Raw genomic sequence first — 25,656 nt, forward strand, 5'->3', positions numbered from 1 at the left:
AAATCCAAGTCCTCCTGAGTAACAGTTTGATTGCCACAGTCATTTCAACACTACCCAAGGATCCTTAGAAGAAACCTACTCCCAAGGATATCTAGTCATTGCCTTAAGCCAATGGTTAGCATCCAAATCTCACAACCATGCATCCTACCAGTTCTGCACCAGGCAACACTGAAGTACACCTGTGTGCCGTATTTCAAGGAGATGCATTATAAAGACGCCAAGTGGATATGTGAGTTAGTTAGAACCCCAAAAGCCTTAAATTGTGTTTGGGTTTGTGATGGTTGTAGGATTGCAACAAAAAAATGACTGTGCACTGACCGCCACTGAGGTAAAACTGCACACCAAATATCAAGGAGATGAACAAAGTGGAAAATGTTTCACTCCTCAAAAACCTTTGGGATCTATTGACGTAGGCACCAGGCCAAACTATAGAGGACCACTTTTCCAATGTTGAGATCCCTCAAGGTTCTGTAAACATCAGTGTTACAAATATATACGATCCATAGGTCTTCCATTCTTCTTTTGTTCATTTGTAGATAGTGGAAACAAGCATCTTGTCAGAATGTTGGGCATCTCCAGTGCCAGAGTTGGCTGGTGGCTGATCCGCCAGTCAGCTATGAACCACCAAATATCATTGAGATCGCAGGTGCAGAGTGAATATTCTGTTGGGTAAAATAAATCCTCAATGGACAGCCTTCATCTAATTTTAGTAAGCTAATTTCAGTCCTTAAAGCAACATTTTTTCTCTCGCATTTTCTTGACAATTTATTCTTTACATCTTCTGCCATCCACACTATTTGAATTCATCATGCATATGCACTGTAAGTGAGGCTTTTCATGACAGCCTCCCACTGAAAACTACGAATGTGAAAACAGTTCTAGACACATTTATTTTTATCGGAAAGTATAGAATTTCTAATAAAAGTTTTGGATCACTCAGGACTTGCAGTACTCCTGCCTGATTCATGATGGAGAGGTGTCCCCAAAAATGTAACCTGGAACCTGAGTGGTAGCTTTTACCCAGTGGATTATTCAAAATTCCATTTTTTTTTTCACCAGAGATATGCCAAAGGATTTGGTGCTCCAGCACTGGAAAACAGCCCGAACTGTGTAAGTGGGAACACTTGACGGTGTTACAATGAAAGTTTTCATTAATATGCAGATGATGCATAGTTGTGCGTCAGCATCAAACCTTGCATTTTGCCCCCCCTTGATGTGGATGGCTGTTCCATCTGCCTAACCCCAGAGGTCCATAACCTTTTCTTTTGACGGTTTCATCAAATCCACCACCAAATCTGCTTTTTACCATGTCAAAAATGTCTTGCAGACTCCAGCCCTCACTTTCTGATTCTGTGGCTGAGGCCCTCATCCAGGCCTTTGTCATCTTCTGTCTGGATTACTGCAGTGGTGTCCTGTTCAGTCTAACCTGCTGAACCTGGACAGGCTCCAATATGACCACATGCTACTTCTGCAACTCGGGAGTCCGACATCTATAAAATTCTCCTCCTCGGTTGTAAATCCCTCCATGACCTCGGGCCTCATTACATTTGTGAGCTTCTCCATCCTGATACACCACACAGGACTCTGTGGTCTACATACAAAGGTCTGATTTGCTTTCCCTACATCAGACTGCAAATATTTGCAGACAGTCTTTAGGGTGGCAGGCACCTGCTATTGGGAACTCTCCATCATTGAGCTACAAGGCTCCTTCCACTGGGCATTTAAAAAAAAAAAATCATCTGAAATCTCAGTTGTTGACTTCTATGGACTTTAACTCCATGGCCCCCATGTGTAAAGCTATCTTGGGTATTTGGAAACGAGCTATGGGGAGATGATGGTCTAGTGGTTAAGCAGTGGGCTTGAGACCAGAGGATCCTTGGTTCAAACCTCTGGCTGGCTGGAAAATCACTAAGAGCCCTTGGGGATGGTCCTTAATCCTCAAGTTGCTCCTTGTGTGTATTGAGAGCCTTGCATGGTAACACACAACATCATGGGTGAATGAGAGGCATTACTGTAAATTGCTTTGAGCTTCTGATATAAATGCAGTCCATTTAAATTAAAGTTATTGCTATTATTATTAGAGCTACTGTGACTTGGTTTAAGTTCCTACACAGAATCCAACAGCCAATGTAAAAAACAAAAGTACAGTTTCCTCAAATGCAACATGGACATTGCAGACTGAGCTTAAGTCTTTCCAGCTCTTCTTGGTTGATTACTTTGGGTTTTTTTTTCTCTTCAAGAATAGAAACACAGTTGTTCTTCCTGCCTGTTGACCTGCCGTGATATCGGTTGTCCTCCTGCCTTTTTTACTCTGAGGTTCATAAATAAAGGATTCCTGTGAATTGGCCATGTGGCATTTCTGTTTCCATGCTGCTCAAACTCATTCAGCAGGCAGTGCTCACTGTGGGGTTTCACAGAGTGGGGGAAAAGGCAGAGGGAGATGAAGAGGAATAAACTAATTTTTAAATAAATAAATGCAGTGGGGAGGCTTTTGAAGGGCGCAGCGCTCCAGGGCTCTGTGGTGAATATTTAATGCTGGTATTACCAGCGCACCGGTGATAAATCCTAAGGGTTTGGTTCCTGCCCCAGTATACAGAAATGTTCTGTACATCAACCTTACCATAATGGAAGAGATAAAGAAATGTTTATGTAGGCATAAATCTGCATGTTCTAAATGAGAATTCCATTTTGTATCTCGTCATTTAAGCAGATATGACTGCGATTTTCTGTTTGGCCATACAAGGACAGATTCAATTTTTTCATTAAACATCTGTTGAATCTGATTTTGTATCTGCTTCACACATTCAAACACTTATAATTCTGTATGGCCCAAATCTGTGTCTGTTAGTTAATTAATTCATCTGGCGAAAACTCAAAAACCACACACTCAGACAGGCAATTTTTGTATCTGTTTCACACATTCAAACACTTCTAATTCTGTATGCCCCAAATCTGTGTCTGTTAGTTCATAATTCATCTGGTGAAAACTCAAAAATCACTCACTCAGACATTTTTTTCAGGCAACATGTAAAATTTCCTAAAGATGTCCAGTAAGATTTTTCTAAACAAATTTGTAACTCTAAATATGTTTTTTTTTTTTTTTTAGTATATTGGAAATTCCATTACTCACAATGGAGGCACACTTGGCCCATGTTAATGGTAGGCTGTTAGTATCACGTTATGTGATGCCCACTGGCATCATGTTACGGTGCATCTGGAAAGTATTCACAGCGCTGCACTTTTTCCGCACTTTTAATGTTACAGCCAGTGGTGGGCACAGATAACCAAAAAATTTACTTCAATAACAGATAATCTGATAACTGAAACGTTATCTTTGATAAAGATAAACCAATGAACCACCCAAAAATGTATCGGAAGTTACAGATAACCGATAAATTCCAGTATTGTCTCTGGTACATTTGCAACTGCTAACAAGCTGAATTTGAGTTTAAACACCACGATCGCTTTTGGAAGCATAAAAAGCAACAAAAGACCCAAACAATGAGTCAGCACTTCTATGTTTGAACATGCTTCCCCCTTCTGGAAGCTACACGGCTACAGCACTGAAGCACCCTGAGAGCAGCCACAAAGCCAGCTCTCTACCAATCACAATGCTCCGGTCAGGCGGAGGTCTTGAAAAATAAAGGCATCCTGACTTCTGGTTTTGTGTGAATACTGATAGAATAACTCCATTAATGTCAATTCTGTCATTTGTAGAAAGTTAAAATATAACATATATCTTTTAATGTTGAATAATGCACTAATTCTGAGGTTTTGTAACAAACACAGACAGATCACAAAGGATTCTGGGTAAAAGTGCCTCTACTAAACACTGATTGGTTCAGTCATTCATTATGTAAACCAACACGTTAATGTGACGTGTGTCATGTGTTGGTGTTTACAGATAAATGTGCTTTTGTAAAATATTCAATTTTTTATTTGTAAAAACAGGCATTTTTATGGAGCCCTGGAAGTGTCATTGCAAAATGTTTTGCATATGGAGAGAATGTGCGCTCATTTTATTAGTGCCGTGCGCACGTTTTATGATGTTGTAAAACGTGCACTCAATATTGTGTTGACACATAAATGTTGGCTTTACACTGTGCGAGTTTTGGCCCTTTTTCAGATGATTTTTCATTCGTGTGAGAATTTTTTGGACCGCGTTTCAGGTTAATCGCGTGTCCTGCATCGTGTAGTGTACATGGAGTAACAAGCTGCGTTTAATATCTCACGAACACCTCCTGATCGCCGATCGTATGGTCAAATGAAAATCAAACCTGTTTGATATTATTCTGGTCGGCCGTCGTGAGGGTGCCCTGCTCCTGAAGAGCTACAAGCATCTAACCGCTCGCACTGTGCCTGTGCAAACACCGCAGAGCTGTCTTGTAATGTTTTTGCTGCTGTTGTTGTTGTTGTTGTTTTTAAACTTCATTTGTAAAAAAAACAAAACAAAAAAAAGCCATTTGCAAAGACAAAAAGTTGATTTGACAACCATCTGATATAACCGGGGTCCAAATAAATAGAACACTGCCATCTACTGGTGCCCAGACACTTAGTACTTAGGGCGAATACTGCCATGAACACTACTGGCCAGTAGATGCCAGTAGAGGCCTTGAAAACTTGCTAAAACAAAATTCCAGATAATCCGTGTCTGCTACATTGATTTAAGATGCGTGGAATTTAACAAACGCAAATACAGTGACGTCTATAAACCCAGAGAATATATTCACGAGAGTTTTAGGCACTAGAGTTTAATGCTGCTGTCCGTGGAGCCTGAACAGAGTGTCTGAAATACATTTGTCCTGTCGTGAACATACTGAGATCCTACCCATAATGCACTGCTGGGCACAGCATGTGCTCACAAAACCTTAAAAATTAGCACATTACTTTAAAACTAAAACATATATCTTATGTTTTCACTTTATAAAACTTCAGGTATGACAGTAATTTTAAATAACTTGTCCAAAATTCATTTGGTTAAAATTTGAACCATAAGTTAAAAATGTATGCCTCTGGATGACTTGGGTGATATTGCCAGCATATCACTATGGTGTTAAAGAATTTTTGTGTGTGTGTGTGTGTGTGTGTGTGTGTGTGTGTGTGTGTGTGTGTGTGTGTGTGTGTGTGTGTGTGTGTGTGTGTGTGTGTGTGTGTGTGTGTGTGTGTGTGTGTGTGTGTGTGTGTGTGTGTGTGTGTGACCAGTTCTTCTTTGCCTGCAGAGGGTAGAGTGGTTTCTCCTGAAACTAGCTCGCTTCTGTTTGCAGAGGGTAGAACTATACATCTCTTAGGAAACTTTTAACAGGTAGGTCTCAACTGATTTTAAATGTTAAAAATGTTTGCTGCTGTTCAGCTTGCTTTACTACATTATCGGTCTAAAAGTTATCGGATGACAACTCATCAGAAGATAATTAGTCCGATAATGGTTTTTAAAGTTATGTAAAAAGATAATCTGATAATGAAAACATTATCTTCGATAATTATCTGTTATGGGATTATCGGAAGTGTGCTCACCACTGGTTACAGCCTTATTCCATAATGGAGTAAATTCATTTATTCCCTCAAAATTCTACTCACAACACCTCATAATGACAACATGAATTTTTTTTTTTGAAATTGAAATTTTAGCAAATTTCTTAAAAATAAAAAACTAAGAAATGGACATATTTCGACTTATGAGTAACTTACAACAAACGTGTGTCAAAAATCGCGTAACTTACCTACTTACTTATGGTCCTCGTATACAGGACGTATCAGTTATACGCTGGCATATCAAAAATATTGTACATACCCAACATTTTGCGACGTGCTCGCTGTATTACAACGTATATCAGCGTGCTTCAACATGCTCTTAACTTAAAACATACCCATAACTTATTAGACATACACTAGTACGTCTAGTATTTAATTTTTAACTATTTAATTTTAAACAGCATGTGTCAGGCCCCACCCATAGTAAAGGCCATACTTTGGATCTGGTCTTCACATTGGGTCTGCATGTTACTGATGTGTGCGTAGAGGATGTTCTGTTGAGCAACCACTCCTGTGTTCTCTTTGACTTGAGGGTGCCGTCTCAGCCAAGGCCTGTGCTCTCCAAGGTAGAAAGGAGGATTATTACAGGGGCAACATCCACACATTTTTGTGATAAGTTTGATCCTCTTCTTTTTAGTGAATGCACTGAAATTGATGGCCTTGTGGACAGCTTTAACGGTCACTGTGCAACTATCTTGGATCAAGTTGCACCACTTAAATCTAAGAATGCATCTCGTGAAAAGTTCTGCCCCTGGATTAATGATGCGATCATGAATCTAAGGAGATCTTGTCGTCAAATTGAACGCTTGTGGAAATCTACAAAATTGGAGGTCCACAGGCTGCATTTGAGAGACCTAATAGCCTCCCTAAATAAAATGTTAGAAGAGGCCAGAGCAAACTACTTCAATCTGCTGATTTCCTCTAATAGAGGAAATCCCAAGGCGCTCTTTGAAACTATTAGCTCTATTGTGGCACCTGCTACTTATGTCACTCCTGTTCACTATAAAGCTACTAGTGATGAGTTTCTGACTTTCTTTATTGATAAGGTCAGGGCTATAAAAGATAGACTGCCACAGTCAGTGCCACCTTGTCAAGGCCCCCAGCATATGGGACCACCCCCTCAATGCTGGGCATCATTTGCTCCTGTTACACAGGAGGACATTTTATCCATTATCAGCAAAATGAAACCATCTTCTAGTACACTGCTGTTGTGGAGCCACAGCTTAAGAAAGCTGGACTGGACCCCACAGATCTGAAGCACTTTAGGCCAATATCAAAAACCCCCTTCCTGGCTAAAGTCCTGGAAAAATTGGTCTGTGCCCAACTAACTTTCTTTTTGCAGACTAACAACATTTATGACACTTTTCAATCTGGGTACCGTGAGTTTCACTCCACTGAAACGGCTCTGTTGAAAGTGTCGAGTGACATTATGATGGCCGCTGACACTGGCAAATGCACTGTCTTGGTTTTGTTGGATTTGTCATCTGCATTTGACACAGTTGACCATGGCATCCTGATCAGGAGACTACAGGATCTGGTGGGGATGTCGGGTCCTGTATTTGGTGGTGTTCTATGCATTTTGACCCAAAATGCATAGAACACCACCATCAACAGATGCGTGAGTAGAGCTCATGGAGTCATGAGGTTGCTGGACAGAGGTGTTTGGCAATGCAGATATCTTTGAAGGAGAATGAAAGTTCAGCTCTTCAGGGTCCTGGTGCCTCCTGTTTTACTGTATGGTTGTGAGACTTGGATGCTGACCAGTGACCTAAGGGAAGGACTAGATGTCTTTGGTATGATGTCTCTTCGGAGGATACTTGGGTCCCACTGAAATGACTTTGTGTCAAATGAACGTTCAATTAGGGAACCTAAGGATTCTAGTGGCTGGAGAAGACCATAAAGGCACCCATGTTCACTTGCCTGCACAAGATAGTGACTTTTGAGAGGTTGGATAGAAGAGGTGAGAAGACAACTCCCCAGTTGTCTGCCTGGATGGTTGCCTTCTGGGACCAAACACATGCTCCCAGATTGGACCTGATCATTGGTTCAAATAAAAAGATCTTCTGCGTTTGTGTGCACCACATGCTTGTGTGTTTCCTGTCTGTTTGACTCTATATATGTGTGCGCCCAGGAGATGATGAGGCAAAGCGAAAAGGCCAAGTGTTGACCCTGCTGGCAGAGCAAGCTCTCCAGTGTCTGGACTTCAAGGCTTCTTACATCCACTGTCAGGACCTCATGGCTGCAGGTATGTCTCAGACACTGGAAAACAGTAACACCTCGGTAGTTCATCACGATCTCAAGAAGTGCACTGACACCTGCGGAAATCCTGACAGGAATGTTGCCAACGCTACGTTTTCCGCTAAAGCATTTGATTTTTACTGGAAGCCACCTGCTATAGTGTTGCCTTTTAATGCTGATGCTGATTCGCAAAGGACTGTCGGCTGTTTTTAAATGAAAAGCAGCAATGTATTTGTGTGTAGTTGTGCACAAATGATACAAATTATAGTCTATGGTCTACTCACATGTACTGTGCAAGGTACAACTAAATCAGTTATGGGTATTGAATAATGTAGTGCAGAATAACAGGAGAGAGGTTGGATGTGAAAAAGGTGTCGGAGGGGATGCACTGTAATCAGATAAGTGCCTGTGTTCTGTCTCCAAATGCAGGTTGAGTAATCAAATCAGTTTGTTAGTGAAGCGGCGTGTCGGTGTTTGGCTACGATGACGTTGAAACAAATGTAGAACAGTGTGGAGTGCTGATTTTCTTTTTCTTTTTTTTCCTTCAAGAAGAAAGCTGCTACAATGAAAAATAGTTTATCAAGGATGTAGATTAGATATCATGGTCTCATACTTGAGCTGTTTCTTCTTTTTGTTTTTGAAGCAAACTGTTCTTTTTGTGGCTGTCGTCATCTGCATGATTGATCTCTGGTCTTGTAGTACATCAGATAACTGTAGGAATCGTTCAAATCCGGTTACAAGCACCAAAATTTAACTGTGTATACCTTTTGGTACATATTGTATAAAAATAACTTTAGCCATTTGAATTTTCAATAGGGGGCCAAGTAGAGGTCAATTGAAGAATTGCACAGGGTCAGAATAAAAAAAAAAAAACAAATGTTCCAATCATATTGAAAGTGATACCACATTATGTATCTGATGACAATGATTCCAAAAAGGTATAGTTTGGACTATCTATAACTGAATGTTATGGGGTAAAAACAGCAAGAATGATGACAAAGGTCAGTTTCAGTTTGTATAGGGGTCAAAAGTTAAAGTTGCTCCAGTTTTGGTCAAACATGGTGCAGATTATTGGTTGAACTAATAGGATTAACAAATAGAATAGTTCTGACTGTGTTGAATGTTTGGTCTCCAAATTGAAGGTCAAACAATGTCGACGCCCATTGGATTCTATGACGTGACATATGTTACCCCGTAACATGATAACTAAGCATGACACATGGTGCAAACTATTCCTTTTTAAAATCCTATGAATGCAACCAATAATTTGTCATGTTTTACCATAATTGGAGCAACTTTAACTTTTGACCCCTGTACAAACTGAAACTGACCTTTGTCACCATTCTTGCTGTTTTTACCCCATAACTCCAGAACATTCAGTCATAGATAGTCCAAACTATACCTTTTTGGAATCTTTGTGATCAGACACATAATGTGATATAGCGTTCAATATGATTGGAACATTTTTTGACCCCTATGCAGTTCTTCAATTGACCCCTACTTGGCCCCCTATTGAACATTCAAATGGCTAACGTTATTTTTCTAAAATATGTACCAAAAGGTATACACAGTCAAACTTTGGTGCTTGTAACCAGATTTGAACGATTCCTCTGCAAATATTCTGTTATCTGCTGCACTGTTGGAGGATTCAGAAAAGATAAGCAGAAGATGGATGGACACTTGCTGCATCCCCTTGACTTTGATTATTTTACATCATTGGCGTTTGTTGCTGTGATAATTTGAACGGTGGTTCTGCCGTGTCCTTCTTTTCTTTTACCTCACCGCTCGTTGCTTCTGCACGTCTGTTCTTCTTTCAGGTTACAGCCCAGCGTGGGAGGTGTGCAGCCTCCTCGGTCAGTGCGATGGCTACGGAGACCTGGGGGCCCGGCAGGAGCTGTTATCTTTCTCTCTCGCCCACTGCCCCGCTGGCAGCATCCACAGCCTTCTGGCTGCCTCCAGTGACCTGCAGACTCAGGTTGCTTATTGCTTCCCATTAGTGTTTGTCCGTAATGACTTAAAAGCCCACAACTGAATCATATGCAATTAACTGAACATGGCATGCTAATAGTCAGTACGTTAAAAAACATGAAATATGACATCTAAGCAGCTAGTTCAGCAGTCAACCATATTATTAATAACTGAGAGCACAGATAGTCAAAGAGAGGAAAGAAATGGACAGATTAGTTTCTAAATCATGGGAAAGTGTTTTCATGAAGTACTGCAGAATAACTAGAATATGAAAAAGAATGACATGGCAGTACTGGATACTGTATAGAAGACTGATGAATTTGATGAATACTTGATTGTGACTGTTTTTCTGCTCCCTGAACACTTTAAACATATAGTGGGTTTTTAAGCTGTTGTGAGACAAGGAAATGGAAAGTATTTCAGTAGCTATCTATGAAATCATATAGGCCCTAATTTTCTAAGATTCCATATAACAAACATGAAATTGCATGGGGTTTTCAAACATTTGCGCATTGGGTTGGTGAATGTTTTGCAGATGATATGCTGACAATAAGTGCACAAATAACAGCAGGTGGTAACATGACGGGGACAGTATTATGTAAATGAGAATCTTGCGTGGGTTTATGACCATAATCACAAAATGAAATTCAATCAGCTATTTGCAGGCATGCACAAAATTAGACAGATACAAGTTTTAAATGGAAATGTATTTTATTGAATATTTGCCAAATAAAAGAAATGACTGTACTTTGAAAGTAATTTGTCTGGTCTTTCACTTGAGGTGCAAGGTGTGTGACACAAGCCCAGAACCACTCCCTTAAAATGCACCACCTGTTAAAAAAGATGATATTGATTTTTATTAATTGGAGTTACCCTGCTAAAATTACCCAACTGCAGATTGGTTTAAGGCAACGACCTTCAAATTCCTGGACATGTCTGGACAGTTGGGCAACCTGAAAAGATAAAATCCCAATAGAAATGTCATATTAGCGGAAAGAGAGAAATAGAAAGATGATAAATGTCACATATAATTTTATTTCACTGTGAATAAGCCAGTATAAATTATTGTGCAATCATGATGTTTTCTGTGTTATAGATAACTGAATCAAAATAAAGAAATGCATACCCTGAACAACTCACGGGGAATGACTTTGAATCAGATTTATGCCTCTATTAGGAATCCTGAACCCATAAAAACATGAAAATGGCACAGAGCCCAACAAGTGTCAAGATCACCTTCACCATGGAACAATTCATCTGATATTTGTTGAACTTTTTTAGATAAATAACAGACACCACTAGAATCTGTGTGTAGCAACACTGCACCTGCCCCCGCGTGACTGGAACCCTCCTGCAGCTTGAAGGGCTGGTTCACCGGTAGGGCAGCCAGCACTGGGGCAGAGTGCAACCAGCACGTTCACATTGTAGAACACCTGCTGACAGGAAGGACACCAGAAGAACTTAACTTTATTTTGCAGCAAGTTGGTCAGCAGGGCTACTACAGAGAAAAGTTCTTACTTTTTAAAGTATTGACTTTTGCGGGAGGTTTGGGTAATACTGATTTGTTAAAATAAAAATTAAAATTCAGATTTTCTATGCTTGAAACAAGCACATGCAAAATGTTAAGTTGAAAGCACATCAGATGTCAAATCATGTAGCTGTTGGGTCTTTTAACTTTTCCTTTATGGCTTATCAAACATCTACTGTCTGCACCAGAGGCAACATTTTCCAATTGTGGAAGGTTGTCACAACAAGACACTTCATCTTACAGTCGGTATTTTTCATTATTCTACTTTGCAAATCCGTGTGAGGGTCTGTTTTTTTTTTTTTTTGGTGTGACAGTGCAACTTCTCTTTCCCGGATTTATTGGCACCTGACACACAACTAAAGAGAAATGAAACAGTCTCTTGTTCATGTTTGTTTTCCTTTTAGGACAGAGACTTTTACACCGATTAATTTATCCCGATCATGTTGTTTGGCTTCAACTCCAGGTTGTACAATGAAATAACAGACCTCATCTATTTTTTTCTCTTCATCTACTTCCCTTTTTCTTTGGTCCAGGTGCTTTATCAGGCTGTTAACTACCAAATGGAGCCTGTTATTATCGACAGCGGACAAGAAGCCGACGAGACGGACTCGCTCAAGGTTTGTTGGCTGCCGTTTTTGTGAGTTTGCTGTTACTGTGCCACATGATAGAACGATATCATGTGGCTTTATTGCCACACATCTCTGGCCTTTTGTGGTGTTTGTGTGTTTTTCGACATGTTCCATATTTGATAAGTTGTAAATCTTGTGTTAAGGTTTCTTTGCTCCCATGCTTTATTTATTCCTCCCCATCAGTGCCTCCAGTTTTATGATGCCTTGAGTGGATGTTAATGTTTCATGACTTGCATCAGATCTCCTTTGTGAGGGGGTCGGACACTCATTTGAAGCTGCATGTTGTCATTTTATTGTCGTATTGAGGGCAAGGCTCTGTGTGTGTGTGTGTATATTCAATGTGTAAACACTTATTACCTGTATTTCAGTCTTGAAATATCTGTTTGTGTACACAAACCTTGTATATGTGTATGGGGGTTCCTCTTACCGACTCACCTTCAAATCGCTGCCAAATAAAGTATTGAAAAAAGGCACTCAATGATTTGGCCTCAGCCTACTCACCCACTAAATGTGGTCTTAAATTGCTTTTCAATTCGGCAATAGCCAACAAACTGCTGGTGTGTTTTCACAATACAATGACACAATTCACAGTGCAGTGGCCGAATGGGTCATTCTTTTAATCATCTTTGACCCTTGCCATCTCTGAGGGATTGGGTATGAGATTGTCTTGGTTTGTTTTGTCTGTCTGTGTTGAGATAGATTTTTTTTTTTTTTATTAAATTTTCTTCTCTGGAGGAGAAGCAGTTAGATCAATGGGATAGAAGTCGGGGTACCAGTGCTTTTGCTGAGTTTTGATTCCTGGTCACATGACCTGAGATGTGACGCCAGTGCTGTGCATGTTACTTCCTCAGCCAAGGCTGGTTACCCATTTATAATGCTGTGTTTACATATAACCACAGCAAGTCATGAATGCCACGAAGTATACATTCTTGGCCGCTGATCACGAATGTGATGATTCGGGACAGAGGTGTCAGGTATCCTCAGGAACTGCTACAACCTGTTACCATGCGTTATGATTAATGGTACGTGTTGCTGGAGAATTATCAGGAACCATTACACACGGTCAAGAATAATGCTCTGCGTTGTTGTGCACTGTTGCAGCGCGTCATTACGTTCTGTCACGTTGTGAAAGAGGCGAATTGACTCCACACACACACCGCCCATATTCATCCTACCGTCAGTTGCTGAACAGTTCAGATCGCTCCAGTTTGCTCCTCAAAATCTACAGCAGAAGAACTTTGTGACTGCATGCTTAGTTGGGCTCTGTGCCATGGAGTGGTGCAGAAAGGAGGAGAAGACAGAGAGAGCCAGATGTGTGGCTTCACACGGCTCTTGTCTCGCTCATTTTCCCAAACATCAGGCACAGCAGCAGCAGATGGAACACCTGCAGGAGTGCGTTGAGAAGCATTCGAACGAGACTTTTAGCCATCTTGGCGTCACTGTCCTTCAGCATACTGCAGCAATGAAACTGAAGGCGGTGCAGCAGGGTTTAACTGTGCGCACATCAGAGAAGAATGCTGTCACGCTCTATTAAGGATCACCACTAATCAAGACAGATCAACACGCTCAGTGTTGTGACCTCCACGACATGAGACGAAATGAGGTAGTGCGTGACATTCGTGGAAGATTTTTTGACAGCCAAAACCATGCCCATGAAATCACAAATATCATGCAGCAACACACACTATTAAGAAACCTATTCAGATGCGTTAAGTCACATTAAGAATGTCAGGAATGTGCCAAGAATGATGCAAATATGACATTCATAACGCACCCTGCCTATGTGTAAACACACCATAAATTGGTGGACTGGGACTTGTTTGTCTTCTCTAGTCTAAAGCAACCACCTGGAATCAAATCTCAGTCTATAAATTGGTAGTCCAACTCTTTGCCTCGGAGTCACCTAATCTGCATATCTGAATCTTGCACCATACTTGGAGAAAAACTATTTCACAATCGCTTTGTGCTGCCTCACAATAGCAATGCACAACATTGCCCTTGACCACACTTCATTTTAATACCGACACTTGTGCAGATGCGTGCAAGTACACTAACTTGCTATTTAAAGAACGTAGGTGTTAGCCTCGAAAATGACAACGCTGTTGTTTTGGAAAACAAGCAGGTGCATTTGCACTGTGCTATGCATTGGATGGAAGTCTTGGCCTTTTTAGGAAGTGGAATTGTTGTTGTGGCCCCATGCCTGAAGGATTCAAACAAACAAGAAGGAAAATCAGCAACTGGTGTGGTAGAATTCTTATAAATGCTTAAGTGGTACCGATGTATTATAAATGCTTATACTTTATTGCCATGTCTTCATATACAATCATATTTGCTGTCTTCTGGCATAAACAGAGTGCTTGTTTGCAGCCGTGGAACGTGGCGTGAATTCTTACAGTGAAGAAGGTCTCTGCCGGTAGACCAACCGTTCCAGCCACAGAAAGTTCTGATCATTTCTGGAGACGCAATTATCTCTGAAGACACAGCTGCAAGCTGATGTTTTCTGTTATTGTGTGTTTTCAATTGTTTCTGTGAAAATCATGTCTTTAGCCATTCTGTGGAACTAGTAACATTATGCTTCTCAGAGCTCAGTGTCTGTAACCAACCACCCCCGGGGAGAGTCATTCTCCCTGGGCTTAAATGTGCTGACAGAGAGGACACAGACCTCCGTGTTCTGTGGAACTGCGTATGCTTTTCAAGATCTTGAAATAAATTCATCAAGACCACCGGTAGACTTAGTGTTAGTTCACTATGTTTCACTTGTTTTTCAGATTGCTGTATATTACAATCATAACTTAAGGGAGGCCAATATCTCAGATGTCTAATTGTTCTTGTTTCTAAAATTTAGTGGGTACAGGAAACTACAGGTTTTTTTTTTTCTCTTTCAAGAAAAAATGTCTCTTTGTTCCTCAAAGTTGTACTGAAAATGACGACTGGAGCATTTGAATTTGCATTTTAATTATGCTGGAAATTATGCGGGTCTAAATGTTAAAAAGAAATTTGAGTTAAAATTGTCAGTTCATGGTCATCCATATTTATTAGACATTAGCCGTGTTATCACCAAGTCATCACCAAAGTGGTTTCCGCACATATGAATCGCAACACGCCAGCTGAGAACAGTCCTGTGTAACTTCAAGTACATTCTCTGCTGCACAAGTACAGGCTGTGAGACTCTGCATGAAAGAACCCTCTGCTGCCTGATTTTGTAATCCCCCGGCAAGTTCACAAACAAACACACAGAGTCCTGTGATTATCGTTGTTCCTCTCAGGTGTCTAATAAAAGAACATTTGTATCTTAACACCATACTGATCCTCAAGAGTCCCCCCCACTCAGAGTTTGTCCTTTATCAAATAAAACAATACAGATGTCACAATCACAGAGCTCCTCTGATGCTGCCGCTTCAGTTACCAAAAGAAATGTTCAGAAGATTCTGCAGTACGAATGCAGGGAAGCGTAGCAGATATGACTTTTACTGCTGTTGTTGCTCAGATATCAGAACAATGAACTGGAATAATGTACCTCTTATGCTTTTTGGCCCCAGGCTGGCGCATCCACTGTGAGTCTACCTGTGGTGACGGCGGGTGATCTGCTGCACAGGACAACAGCAAAGACCATGGAAGTGCTGACAACAACTGGAGTGACCACGAAGGCCGTGCTGACGGCAGTCAGCGACCATCGCTGGTGGAAGAAATCAATCAACTACCTTCGGCCATTGCATGTAAGAATGCTGACAGACCTTGTCTTGGGTTTTTGTTTGGGTAACGATTGATGGAGCCACTTTTTGGTAAGGATACTCTGCTCTATGTTTTGTAATACCAAAACTCATGGTACAAACCAATAAAGTATTGATCAGAAATCACAGTTCCACAGATTTATAGCTAAGTGGATCGAATAGATTGCACAAATATCATAGTAGCACGGCTAACCTGGGTCCAGTCTGTGAACCTAATGCCATATCCATGGAACTGCTGGTCCACAGAGTCATAATTTTGGTGTCAAAGGTTCTTCTGGCCTAAATTGGACACTTTGTCAGACACTGAATTCAATTCAATTTGTTTATTTTATTTGTATAGTAGCAAAACACAACATTACTGCCTCAAGGTGCTTCACATGAGTAAGGTGTAACCTTACCAACCCCCCGTGCAAGCACACAAGCGACAGTGGTTAAGGAAAAACTCCATCTGGTGAAGAAACCTCAAGCAGACCAGATTAGAGGGGTGACTTACTGCTGAGGCCATTCAAACAGTTACAAGGTTTTTGCAGATTTTACAACAATTTGAGATGAATTGAAGCACTGCCATTTGACTCTGTATAAATAAATAGAGTTGAGTGAGTGCTGCCTGCCAGCCAAACAGGGGAGGAACAAAACCAGTATAAAAAATACAGTACAAACCAGAGTTATTCAGTTTTTGTATTTTTCCATTCATTTAACTTGTATTTTATTACTAATTTTTGTTTTTGAATTAGTTTCTTAGTGTGATCCAATAATGTGCATCCCTGTCCGCATTCTGGACCCACCAAAATGAAGCTATCTGCATATTGTATCTCAAAATTGGCAGAAAAGCTCTGCTGTGGACTTTAGACCAGGTTTATCCTGATTTATGGTGCAGTTGCTTTCTGCTGCTACAAGGGTGCAATGCACGGGCCTTGTGCGTGACCAAACCTCGCTTTACAACCAGTGCACCATGGGTGTCATGGGTGCATAGATGACTGCAATTAGAGCGTAAGCACTGGGGTGTGAAAGCCACAACTCCATTAGTTGTACACTCCCAGTAACAGTTGCACTGTGCATTGCACTGAAGCTTAATGGATATGTTTATGCATTTTATTGGCATAGCAGTGTTTATGAAGCATCAGAAGTCATCTTCTGCAAGACGTGATGAATCAGCCATGCAGTAATAGGCAGTTGCCTAAAATTCTGCCCACTTTATCTTTGTTAGTTGATGTCTGGGCTGTACTGTAAGAACGCGCCGCCTGTCCGTGGCTTCTGTGTCTCACACAGGCTCACTCACATACTTCATAGTCCTCATCCAAAACACAGCCAATCAAGAGCCCATCTCCTGCATAATTAATTGGCCTGCCTGTTGAATATTTCAACATCTCATGGTTGCCGGCGGCTGGACTGGCTCGGTGGTTGCCGCGGCGCAGATTGATGGCGTCTCTAGTCTTGGCAGCAATTGCGGGGCTTGTAGTCAGCCGTACACTTCTGAGGGAAGAGAAAAACGGCGAGGATGTGAACTGTGGGTTGAGAGGGATGACAGCGCTGGTGGCACATTGTAAAAGTTTAATGATGTTTTGATGGTTCCGCAGGGTTATGGCTCAGGCTCCACCAGTCAGGAAGGGGCATGTGAGAATTCCAACCTGGAGCGTCAAGGCTGTAGCCCCTTTTATCAGGAGCTCATTGATGATCCCTATGTAGACCCAGTAAGTGGTTCCACATCAGCGTGTCTCATGACTCATTATTTGTTTCCCCCCTTCTATATTTATGTTATCTTTACATCCCCCCCCTTTTTAAATTATCACAAAAAATGGTTGAATAGGTTTACAACTTAAGGCTTTTAATTGGATTTTCCCCCCCACTCTCATAACTTATAAACTCCTTCAAATCCAGTGTTGAGCCAAAATGAATATTGATTTCAAGCGCAGTAATTTTAACGCCAAAAGCTACATGTAAATATTAGCACTGCTTTACAGGAAAAAAGAGGAAAAAAGAGGCTACAGGATGTGGTGTACGAATGATGAAAACAGACTTGATAGGACTAACAATAGAAGAAGAAGTAAGTCCTACACTATAGAGGCCCTGAGACCCATATGGTCGATGCATATCCCCGGACAGATGCATGAGGTGGATGAGAAGGTGGACTGAGACAATGCAGATAATGTACAGTAGTGTTCAGAATAATAGTAGTGCTATGTGACTAAAAAGATTAATCCAGGTTTTGAGTATATTTCTTATTGTTACATGGGAAACAAGGTACCAGTAGATTCAGTAGATTCTCATAAATCCAATAAGACCAAGCATTCATGATATGCACACTCTTAAGGCTATGAAATTGGCCTTTTGGTAAAAAAAAAAAAAAGTAGAAAAGGGGGTGTTCACAATAATAGTAGCATCTGCTGTTGACGCTATAAACTCAAGACTATTATGTTCAAACTGCTTTTTTAGCAATCCTGTGAATCACTAAACTAGTATTTAGTTGTATAACCACAGTTTTTCATGATTTCTTCACATCTGCGAGGCATTAATTTTGTTGGTTTGGAACCAAGATTTTGCTTGTTTACTAGTGTGCTTGGGGTCATTGTCTTGTTGAAACACCCATTTCAAGGGCATGTCCTCTTCAGCATAAGGCAACATGACCTCTTCAAGTATTTTGACATAACCAAACTGATCCATGATACCTGGTATGCGATATATAGGCCCAACACCATAGTAGGAGAAACATGCCCATATCATGATGCTTGCACCACCATGCTTCACTGTCATCACTGTGAACTGTGGCTTGAATTCTGAGTTTGGGGGTTGTCTCACAAACTGTCTGCGGCCCTTGGACCTAAAAAGAACAATTTTACTCTCATCAGTCCACAAAATATTCCTCCATTTCTCTTTAGGCCAGTTGATGTGTTCTTTGGCAAATTATAACCTCTTCTGCACATGTCTTTTATTTAACAGAGGGACTTTGCGTGGGATTCTTGCAAATAAATTAGCTTTACACAGGTGTCTTCTAACTGTCACAGCACTTACAGGTAACTCCAGACTGTCTTTGATCATCCTGGAGCTGATCAATGGGTGACCCTTTGCCATTCTGGTTATTCTTCTATCCATTTTGATGGTTGTTTTCCGTTTTCTTCTACGCGTCTCTGTTTTTTTTTGTCCATTTTAAAGCACTGGAGATCATTGTAGATGAACAGCCTATAATCTTTTGCACCTGCGTATAAGTTTTCCCCTCTCCAATCAACCTTTTAATCAAACTATGCTGTTCTTCTGAACAATGTCTTGAACGTCCCATTTTCCTCAGGCTTTCAAAGAGAAAAGCATGTTCAACAGGTGCTGGCTTCATCCTTAAATAGGGGACTGTTGTGTGGGCCGCCAGAAGAGGAGGTACTGCTGGCCCACCACCACCAGATGGCGCCCTGCTTGGAGTGCGGGCTTCAAGCACGAGAGGGCGTCGGAGCAACGGAGAGTGACAGCTGTCATTCATCATCTGCACCAGCTGTCACTCATTCACCACATCACCATAAAAGCCGGACTACAACTCCACCTCCCCGCCGAGAAATCAGCAACCAAGAGGTAACCCTCTCTGTGGTAATTTTCTCTGCTAACTAAACTCTTCTTTGCAGCCGTTTGCCCTGTGGTGTACTTATCCGAGCTGGAGTAAGAGCGTGACCGCGACGACTTCGCATCACGCTCCATAGCAGATAAGTGGTTACACAGGAGCTGCACGAGTGTGTGATTGGAGGTGGAGGTGCTCCCTCCTTAAAGAACATTGACTGTGAGTGGACTACTGAGTGTGCGGATTCACACTCACCTGGATTTTCTCTGTTCTCTGCCAGCAGTACCAGGGTCGACAGCCGAAGGCAGAGGCCACCTGGGGACTCGGGACTTGGCGGCTCCGGTGTTCTTCAGGCCCGCTGGTGGTGGAAGCTGTGTGGGAATCAGCTCATCTCTCGCCAGAGGTCTCCTATCTTCGAGCCTGCCCACACGTCACCTGGTGTCTCATTGGCAATCCATATCTCTGTCTGTATTCCGTTGTGTGTTTTCACAACATTAAATTGTTACTGGTTGGCTTATCCATTGTCCGTTCCTTTAGCGCCCCCTGTTGTGGGTCCGTGTCACGACACCTTCCCAACAGGGACACCTGATTCACACCTGTTTGTTCCACAAAATTGACGAACTCACTGACTGAATGCCACACTACTATTATTATGAACACCCCCTTTTCTACTTTTTTTTTACCAATAGCCCAATTTCATAGCCTTAAGAGTGTTCATATCATGAATGCTTGGTCTTGTTGGATTTGTGAGAATCTACTGAATCTACTGGAACCTTGTTTCCCATGTAACAATAAGAAATATACTCAAAACCTGGATTAATCTTATTAGTCACATGGCACTACTATTATTCTGAACACTACTGTATCTTGTCCAAGGGAACAAACAGGTGGCCTGAAACTTAAACCTCAGATCAAACCCAAGTTGACCCAACTCTAAACCGTAGAACCTCCTTTTCTGGGCTAACAAGGAACTAGAAATATTAAATTTGGATATGCAGTAAACTGTTAGCCTGTTATATGCTCCAGCCCCCCATGACTCTTAATTGGAGTAAGTGGGTTTAGGAAATGGATGGATGGATGTATTAATGGTTACCATGAAAATTGAAAACATTGACAGAATTGTTTAAACTTTTAGAACAGACGAACACTGGGAAAAGCAGCGGTTTGGCCTTTATGCGTAGAAATTGGTCACCTTGGGCTATGACGGGGCTTTTTACTGAGATGCACAAATTGTATGGATAGCTAAAGGATTGGACAGAGGGGGGTGGGGTGGGGGTGGGGGGGCAGAGGAGGCCGATAAGTCACATCTCATGACATTTTAATGGGACCCTCCAAATCCTTTCCTTTACTCCATCTCCAATATTTATCCATCTTCCATCTACCAAGAACAGCTCGGTCTGAGCTGGCTGATCTCCAGGATCGCTTTGTACCTTAAATGTTTCATTGAAGGATTCGGAGAAAAAATGGAGACGAGCGGAACAAGGCAAATAGATATAAGGAGAGTAGCGGTGAGAGACGACATGCATGCTGTGTTGAAACTCTGAGGGCAGCAACCTCGTTGTCGCCTTGTAGATACATGACAAAGATGTTTTGTGTGCAAAAGTCCCGTAAATGAATAATCAAAAAGCATCATGTTGAAATGGTTCATTTGCCCACCTTATTTTTCATCTCTCTGATTGCCTACGAGTTGAGACGCTTCTTCACCTTAATCACATCTCCCCGTGTTATATTCTCATCTGTTCTTTCTTCCATGGATGTGCTCCTATCATTTATCGTAATATTCCCTCTTAGTTTTAATTGCACGCTGTGTTTTCTCACTCTTTTCTCTATGCCGTTTTTATACGCTTATACGCTTTTAGAGTCAAGATGTGTACTCGTCCTGCAAGGACGTGGCTCAGGAGAACTTTGCTGAGGTTTTGCTGAGGACGGGCAAGCTGGCGGAGACGAAAACTGAAGGGGAAACGCTGTTTCCTGCCACCGAGGGTAATCACACACACTTCACTTTGTGTAGCCAGCTGCGAAATCTGGCTTTATTTTCCATTAAACAGATTTGCATACTTCATTTTGAAGATTACTGTGCTGGATTTTGCTGATCATTTGGCCACATCTTGCATGCAGCCATCTATTATGTTGTTGCAGAGGCGCTTTCATGAACTTTCAAGTTTGTTTGTTTGCTAGTTGTTAAGCATAGTTGGTGCATGTAAGTGTGTTGGGCTCTACATCCATTGAGCCCAGTGCTGTTAGCGCCAAAATCTTCAAGGAAAATGCCAAGGCTTTTACTCCTCAAGGCCCAGGCCAAAGCATTTTGGGTTTTTTTTTGCTTCAAGGCAGAGGCTTGAAATCTGAAACTCAGGGCCTAATAAACTAAAAAAGAAAAAGAAAATCTATCTTACAAAGATGGAGGTTCACACAAAAAGCAAAGAACATGAAGTTTTTATATCCAAAATGTGGTGTATTTTGAAGATATCTTCAAGAACAGCAGTTATTTTCAGTAAAAATAGTATTCTGCATTGTGCAGTGGTTTGGTACACTGTAAAACTCAATGAGTTAGTTGAACTCAAACCATTTGAGGAAACCGATTGCCTTAAACCATTTGAGTTTGCCAACGTAAAATAATTTTCAAAAATTTAATTGTTAAAGTTTTAGTAACTTAACAATTTATAGTTAATTAAGCTTATGTAACTCTAGTTCATGTTTTTCAATTAAAAAAAAGTGACAAATTTCTGCCTAAAAAAATTTGCACTACATTTTGGATTAGATTTTTTGATGCATTCTTTGGTTTACTTGTTGACTCTGCGTTGTGTTGTTTATGACTCTGCCCATTCGCTCCCCTAGGGACGCGAACTCACAATCTCCGGTATGGAAGTCGGACTCTCTAACCAGAAGGCTAAAACCCAGGGCTCTGGCATTGTGACCAGAGAATTCTTTTGAGCTGTGTGGTGTGTTCAACCGAGTGTTCGGTTTAACAGTGTGCATAACTTGTATTTAAAATTCAGAAAATTCCATATGCCTTGAAATATGCCTTGATTTTTCTTGAAATGACCAAGGCGTTGCTCTTCAAGGCAAAGACTAAAGCTTCCAAACCCAAAGGGCAAGGCCTGGAAAATTTAGATTTTTTCCTGTCTTGTAATGACTAAGGGTTTGTACCCTCAAGGCCAAGACATCCAAGCCCAAGGCTAAAGTTCCCAAAAAAACGGGCCTTAAGGCACCTCAAGGCCAAGGCCGTGCATCAGCACACTGTAACAGTGGTTAAGCCAGAGATCAGACAAGTGGTGGACTAGGGGACAACATAGGCAGAATGGCTTTGCTTTGAATAATTAAGGTTTCCCCATGAAAGCCACAGCAACCGTAAATAATGACCCCATCACCTTAGAGATATGACGGAGATAGCATCAAGTCAAAACATCAAGGCCGCGCCGTGTGATGGATCGCATTTGCTCACCAAATCAATGGTGGTGCAAAAACAAAGTATGTTTGTGTGAATACTAGCATGTGGATCGCGAAACACACACCTGCACCTGCACCTCGGTCACACAAACATAAAACACCTTCCAGCAAATTTAAGCTGTCGTACTCTCTCTGTGCTGCCGTCATTCAAATGAATATCTCTCTCCTTAAGAGTCACCTTCTCCTCAGAGCTGGAGCGGAGCGCGACGTGTCGGGAAAGAGAAAAGGCGCGCTAGACACCTCCGCCACCGATAACAACCTTCGATTAATGACTGTCATATTGGCCCGCAATGCCGGCTGTCCTCAAAAACAGACTAGGAGATGGCCTTTAAAAAAATAAATATATAGATTTTTCACCCGGGCCAGATAAGCTGGAGGTAATTAATGAGGACACGAGTGGAAAGTGACTTGATGGGATTGAGTTGAGTAAGGTGCTGAAACGTTCACTCAGAGAGAAACAGAAGCTGCAGCTTCACGAGCATACACAACAGTTTGAAATTGGAAAGTCTACACAAGACACTAAGGTGTGACATTTGTTCTGCCTTTTGCATTTTAATTAATTTGGTCAAATTCAATAACATGCACATTTAAATGTGACTAGTCTACCTCCTTAGGTGGTTTGACTGATTGGATGTCAGGCGCAACCGGTGTCAGTTATATGTGGTCAGGGCAGTCGGACAGTAATTAGAGGATTTTTAACAACACCAGGAGGGGCGAAACAGGAGCGTCACCATCCCACTAACAATGTTCCTAATTTGTCTCGCCAAGGAGCAGGACTGTGTTTGTCTGTATGGACTGAGGCCTCCTGAAGGATTGGCGCTAAGCATGCACCTCGTGTAACTGTAATGTCCCCGGTTCTAACATTTGTGGACATTTCGTCCTGACCTTCGTGTTAGTCACCACTGTTCCCATCCAATAAAGGCAAAAAAAAAAAAAGACACACACACACACACAAAAACAAAACAGGAACACTCATGTATTCTCTTGCTGATGTCTGTTTATTGCTTCCTGTTTCTCTCTGGCATCACGCATAGGAACAGGAGTACATTGCGAGCTATGCTTTCAAATCAGGGTTATCTTTCCTCTGCGTGTGTGTTTTTGTGTGTGTGTGTTTACCCCTCTGGTAATTCCTGTCCTGATGATATCGGTAGCTTTGGAGAGGCGTGTAATCAGCTCATTCTGAGGTGTAGCTCATTGATACCCGGGGGCTCTGAGGGGAGGGGAGAGAAAAACGAGCAGAGGAGGAGGGCGGGCCCTCTGCTTAAGAGAGCCGTCATGCCTCTTGAAGTAAGTACATCGCTCAGGCGCGCGGGTTCGTGCGCTGAACCTCAAACCACGTGCAGACACATTTGTAATTGTGCGTTGGTGTACATTTCCGTCTGCGCTATCTGCTCCTCCTTTTTTCTCCCCTTATGTTTTTTAGCCCCCACCGCTTTTTTTTCCCTCTCCTAGTATCCACACTTTCCTTTTCTCTGTCTGTTCCATTTTGTCTCAGGCTCTTATCAGCAACGGAGACTTTTGTTCTCCTTGGACCAGAGACGAAAAGTGATTCTGTCTTCCTCCGCTTCTCCTGTGTACATAACGGCCAATCGATTTTCATTTTGGAATGAGAAAATAGAAAATGCGCTTTTTTTCGGATTCTCATTTGGAATAGAGAAATGGAAAACAAGCTCCCCCCATGTTGCTTTGTTATGGTGAGAAATGTAAAACTACACTCAGCCATTCACACAGCGTAAAACTCTGCCAAACACTCTCTTTGTTTGTCAGCATAATGTCACTAAACCTTTATGATGTCAAAAGGCAAGTTGTTGAAAAGCACCCTGATTCATTTCTTACTAATCCATAGCACATAGTCAAAAGCAGGGGTCATGAACCCTGCTCTTGGAGGTCACCTGCTCTGCATGACTTCCATGTGTACCTGTTACAACTACAGGTGCTTAGTGACATCTGGTAATTAGCAGTGGGTGGAGCAGGGAGAGCTGGAAAACATGTAGGACAGGTAATCTTCAGGAGTAAGGTTAACCCTGATCTAAAAGCACCCCACACGTATTTTGGGAATGTCCATCTCCACTCTGCTGTTTATGCGGTGTGTATTCTGAGTGTGGACAGCACAGTGGCTTAGTGGTTAGCACTGTTGCCTCACAGCAAAAAGGTCATGGGATCAATTCCCAGCTGTGGCCTTTCTGTGTGGAATTTGCATGAAAATTCAGTAAGGTATATCTTATATATTATATTCCAATTCTAAGGTGGAACTATGCTAGTATACTAAGGTATATCTAAATATCTAAAAAGGAAGAGTAGAAAAGAGTAGAGTAGAGCCACTTAGGTGCCTGGTCTTGAGAACCAGAGATGGTAGGTTGAAAAGCTTTTTTATTCCATGGGAACTCTCCCTACCCACCCAAGCGGCTCAAGAAAAAAAGCATATATAATAATAAATAATAAGACATAAGAAAGATAAGACATCATATATATAACTATATTTAAATATTAAGGGTAATAAACAACATATACAATAAATATGGTACTATATAATATACAGGAGTAGGTATTAAAACCTAAATATTAATACAGGAGAAGATTTGGTCATGGTCATGGTATTTTATTATATAAACAGAAGCTATGATGTAATGTGTATTGTTATCTATCTAAAGTAACTCTGCTAGAATACTATAGGAAAATAAAAAGCATAATCTCTATGCTATCAAATGGAAACCGAAGAACTAAGGTACTATACTTTGATATCTTTAAAAAGAACACATAAACTGATGAATCATGTTCTCCATGTGTTTGCGTGGGCTCCCTCCGTGTGTGCCGGCTTCCTCCCACATCCAAAAGACATGCATATTTAGTGAACTGGAAACTTTAAATTGTCCATAGGTGTGTGTCTGTCTGTATGTGGCCTTGCGACAGACTGGCGTCCCGTTCAGGGTGTACCCAACCTCACGCTCTATGACTGCTGGGATAGGCCCCAGCGCCCCCATGGCCCTTAATTGGTATAAGCGGGTATAGAAAATGGATCTATGACATTCTGAGTGTAGTTTAAGGGTC

The 25,656-nt window shown here is 41.5% G+C and overlaps 1 protein-coding gene across 3 annotated transcripts in view; it reads left to right on the plus strand.

Moving 5' to 3' along the window:
* The window catches only part of nbas (NBAS subunit of NRZ tethering complex), a 309,279-nt gene that overhangs the window by 129,422 nt on the left and 154,201 nt on the right, over positions 1-25,656 (plus strand). For all 3 annotated transcript variants that reach the window (XM_034161663.1, XM_034161660.1, XM_034161661.1), the window contains exons 34-39: positions 7,661-7,774; positions 9,585-9,742; positions 11,797-11,880; positions 15,432-15,608; positions 17,201-17,314; positions 21,021-21,144. In XM_034161663.1, coding sequence (XP_034017554.1) covers positions 7,661-7,774; positions 9,585-9,742; positions 11,797-11,880; positions 15,432-15,608; positions 17,201-17,314; positions 21,021-21,144 — 771 coding nt within the window. The remainder of the gene's footprint in view (positions 1-7,660; positions 7,775-9,584; positions 9,743-11,796; positions 11,881-15,431; positions 15,609-17,200; positions 17,315-21,020; positions 21,145-25,656) is intronic.

Source organism: Thalassophryne amazonica, chromosome 21 (genome assembly GCF_902500255.1).
Source record: "Thalassophryne amazonica chromosome 21, fThaAma1.1, whole genome shotgun sequence".
Lineage (NCBI taxonomy): Eukaryota > Metazoa > Chordata > Actinopteri > Batrachoidiformes > Batrachoididae > Thalassophryne > Thalassophryne amazonica.